Source organism: Eurosta solidaginis, chromosome 3, assembly GCF_040869045.1.
Source record: "Eurosta solidaginis isolate ZX-2024a chromosome 3, ASM4086904v1, whole genome shotgun sequence".
Lineage (NCBI taxonomy): Eukaryota > Metazoa > Arthropoda > Insecta > Diptera > Tephritidae > Eurosta > Eurosta solidaginis.
In genome coordinates, this window is record NC_090321.1 from 191,953,836 (window position 1) to 191,957,265 (window position 3,430).

Genomic DNA, 3,430 nt, shown 5'->3' on the forward strand with positions numbered 1-3,430 from the left:
AAAACCCATTTGGTTTTTTTCGAGAGATGAACATACATTTAAATTCATAACAAACTAACGTCTCCCTAACACTCCACACAAGATTTTGATTTTGACAGCCCACTTAACTTTGGAGCAGAGTTGTTGCTCAAAATTTAGTGCACTGCTTCCAACTCTGGGATTATGGCAGTACCTATACGATAGAACATATGTATTATCAGTTTGGCAACAGATAGAACTAAATATTTTTTATTTAACAATTACAAATATTTTCACGGTCTTAATAGCGCAGTTCAACTGTGCAAATATGTAAATAAACAAAAAATTAACAATTTTGTTTGGAAAATAATATAAGCATTTTTTGTCGCATTCGCGCTAATTCTTTTCGATGGAATTATCTCGAATCTGTTATTATGGTAAAGAAAAAACTGTTAGCCACATGATCATAGAGGCATTTTTACCTAAAAAGTTTCTCTAGCGATAGTTTATATAAATAGCGCCAAAAATAGTTTTTTTTGCATTACTCAATACTTAAGAACCGGTGGGAAGAGACATAGCATACAATGAACTTGCGCAATAACTTCGCGGTCTTGCTTGTCGGGCTTAGTTGCCTTTTTATCAATACAAATTCGAAATTTCGCATCGTTAAAGGCAGATCTTCGAATATAGCAGATAGCCCATATATAGTATCCTTACATATTGGAGGCAAACATAAATGCGGTGGTTCATTAGTCACTATGCGAATAGTGATTACAGCGGCGCATTGCCTAAAATATTATAAGGCGAAGGAAGTCATCGTTGTAGCTGGTGTAACCTATTTAAGCCAACCTGGACAATCTCGGATTGCGCGTCGTCTATATATTCCATTTGGTTATAGTCGCACAACAAATAATATGGATGTAGGTGCTATTAAAGTGCGCACACCTTTTATCCCGGGTCCTTTAGTACAAGCAATACAACTTTGTAATACTGAATTGAAACTGGGCACAAAAATGCAAATTAGTGGATGGGGTGCTACAAATCCAAAAATTATCGAAGCTACGAATACACTCCAAACTGCTAACGTGCCTATAGTATCCACGCGTGATTGTGCATCTCGTTATGGGGTGATAGGGAGAATTTTAACAAAAACAATGATTTGTGCTGGAAGCGGTGGAACTGATACGTGTGGAGGAGATTCAGGAGGTCCGGGAGTCGTGAAGGGACGACTTTGTGCAGTAGTATCATGGGGGGCAAAATGTGGGGACCCCTACTTCGCGGGTGTGTATACAAATGTAAATAACGCAAAAGTTCTTAAATTTATAAAAAAAGCAATGAAAAAGTAATTGGAGGGTGTTGTTATAAATCGACTGCTGAGTGGAATATCACGCCATCTCGGTTGAACATCCCACTTCAGAATGTTTCCCATAAACACCACAGCTCACGTCAAAACATATTGACTTTATGCTGAGATATTGCGTTGTTCAAACAAGTTCTGAAATAGAGCGTTTATTGAAAGTTTTCTGAGAAAATGCGTTTTCGAAACGGCAGCTGAGAGAGGGTGATATTAACATTCAACAGTCGAAATGGTGATATTTTATTTGCATTATCTACAAATTAAAATTTATGATTAAGATTTAAGAAAAATGTTTAGTTACATGCAATGAAAGTGTGACTCATGCAAATGCCGCAGATTGTGGGACCAAACTTTAAAGTTTTTACGTATGTATATGAATAAAGCATAAGGAAAAAAGAAAATTGTGGAGAAAGTACTTTTTTCGCCATATTCATAACCTATAAATTTCAAATAAATTTAAATTTATTCACTTTTCGGAGATGTTGTAATAATGGTGAGTTTATCTCATTTTTGATAAAAATTTTGTTTACAGGGTTTTGTACTTTCACCGACGATATAACTTTTAAGACGCTAAATATACACACACACAAATTTTGTTGTTATTACCGCACTGTGTGATGTTGATCTAGATAAAAAGCAAAGCAGTGTGAATTTCATCCCCGAGAAGTGTTGAAAAAAAACTGTTCTAACAAGTAAGGAATGCTAAGTTCGGGTGTATCCGAACATTACATACTCAGCTGAGAGCTTTGGAGACAAAATAAGGGAAAATCACCATTTAGCAAAATGGACCTAGGGTAACCCTGGAATGTGTTTGTATGACATGTGTATCAAATGTAAGGTGTTAATGATTATTTAAAACGTAGTGGGCTTTAGTTATATAGATGGACGCCTTTTCGAGATATCGCAATAAGGGTGGACCAGGGGTGACTCTAGAATGTGTTTGTACGATGTGGGTATCAAATTGAAAGTATTAATGAGGGTTTTAAAAGGGAGTAGCCCTTAGTTATATATGTGAAGGCGTTTTCGATATATCGACTAAAATGTGGACCAGGGTGACCCAGAACATCTTCTTTCGGGTACCGCTAATTTATTTATATATGTCATACCACGAACATTGCAAGGGCTTTTGATTTCGCCCTGAAGACCTTTTTCATTTTCTTCTACTTAATATGGTAGGTGTCACACCCATTTTACAAAGTTTTTTCTAAAGTTACATTTTGCGTCAAAAAACCAATCCAATTACCATGTTTCATCTCTTTTTTCATATTTGGTGCAGAATTATGGCATGTTTTTCATTTTTCGTAATTTTCGATATCAGAAAAGTGGGCGTGGTCATAGTCGGATTTAGGCCATATTTTACACCAAGATAAAGTGACTTCAGATAAGTACGTGAACTAAGTTCAGTTAAGATATATCATTTTTTGCGCAAGTTATCGTGTTAACGGCCGAGCGGAAGGACAGACGGTCGACTGTGTATAAAAAATGGGCGTGGCTTCAACCGATTTCGCCCATTATCACAGAAAACAGTTATCATCACAGAATCTATGTCTTTACCAAATTTCACAAGGATTGGTAAATTTTTGTTCGACTTATGGCATTAAAAGTATTCTAGACAAATTAAATGAAAAAGGGTGGAGTTACGCGCATTTTTAAATTTTCTTTTATCTTTGTATTTTGTTGCACCATATCATTACTGGAGTCGAATGTTGACATAATTTACTTTTATACTGTAACGATATTAAATTTTTTGTTAAAATTTTACTTTAAAAAAAATTTTTTTTTAAAAGTGGACGTGTTCGTCATCCGATTTCGCTAATTTTTATTTAGCACACATGTAGTAATAGGAGTAAAGTGCCTACCAAATTGCATCATGATATCTTCAACGACTGCCAAATTACAGCTAGCAAAACTTTTAAATTACCTTCTTTTAAAAGTGGGTGGCGCCACGCCCATTGTCCAAATTATTTCTAATTTTATATTTTGCGTCATAAGGTTACCGCACCTACCAAGTTTCATCGCTTTATCCGTCTTTGGTAATGAATTATCGCACTTTTTCGGTTTCTCGAAATTTTCGATATCGAAAAACTGGGCGTGGTTGTAGTCCGATTTCGTTCA

The 3,430-nt window shown here is 35.6% G+C and overlaps 1 protein-coding gene across 1 annotated transcript; it reads left to right on the top strand.

The window, feature by feature from the left end:
• The first annotated feature begins 485 nt into the window (after positions 1-485).
• Positions 486-1,536, top strand: LOC137246866 (hypodermin-A-like). Its single transcript, XM_067777883.1, has one exon. The coding sequence runs from the start codon at positions 543-545 to the stop codon at positions 1,302-1,304; it is 762 nt and encodes a 253-aa protein (XP_067633984.1). The 5' UTR covers positions 486-542; the 3' UTR covers positions 1,305-1,536.
• Positions 1,537-3,430: the final 1,894 nt, after the last annotated feature.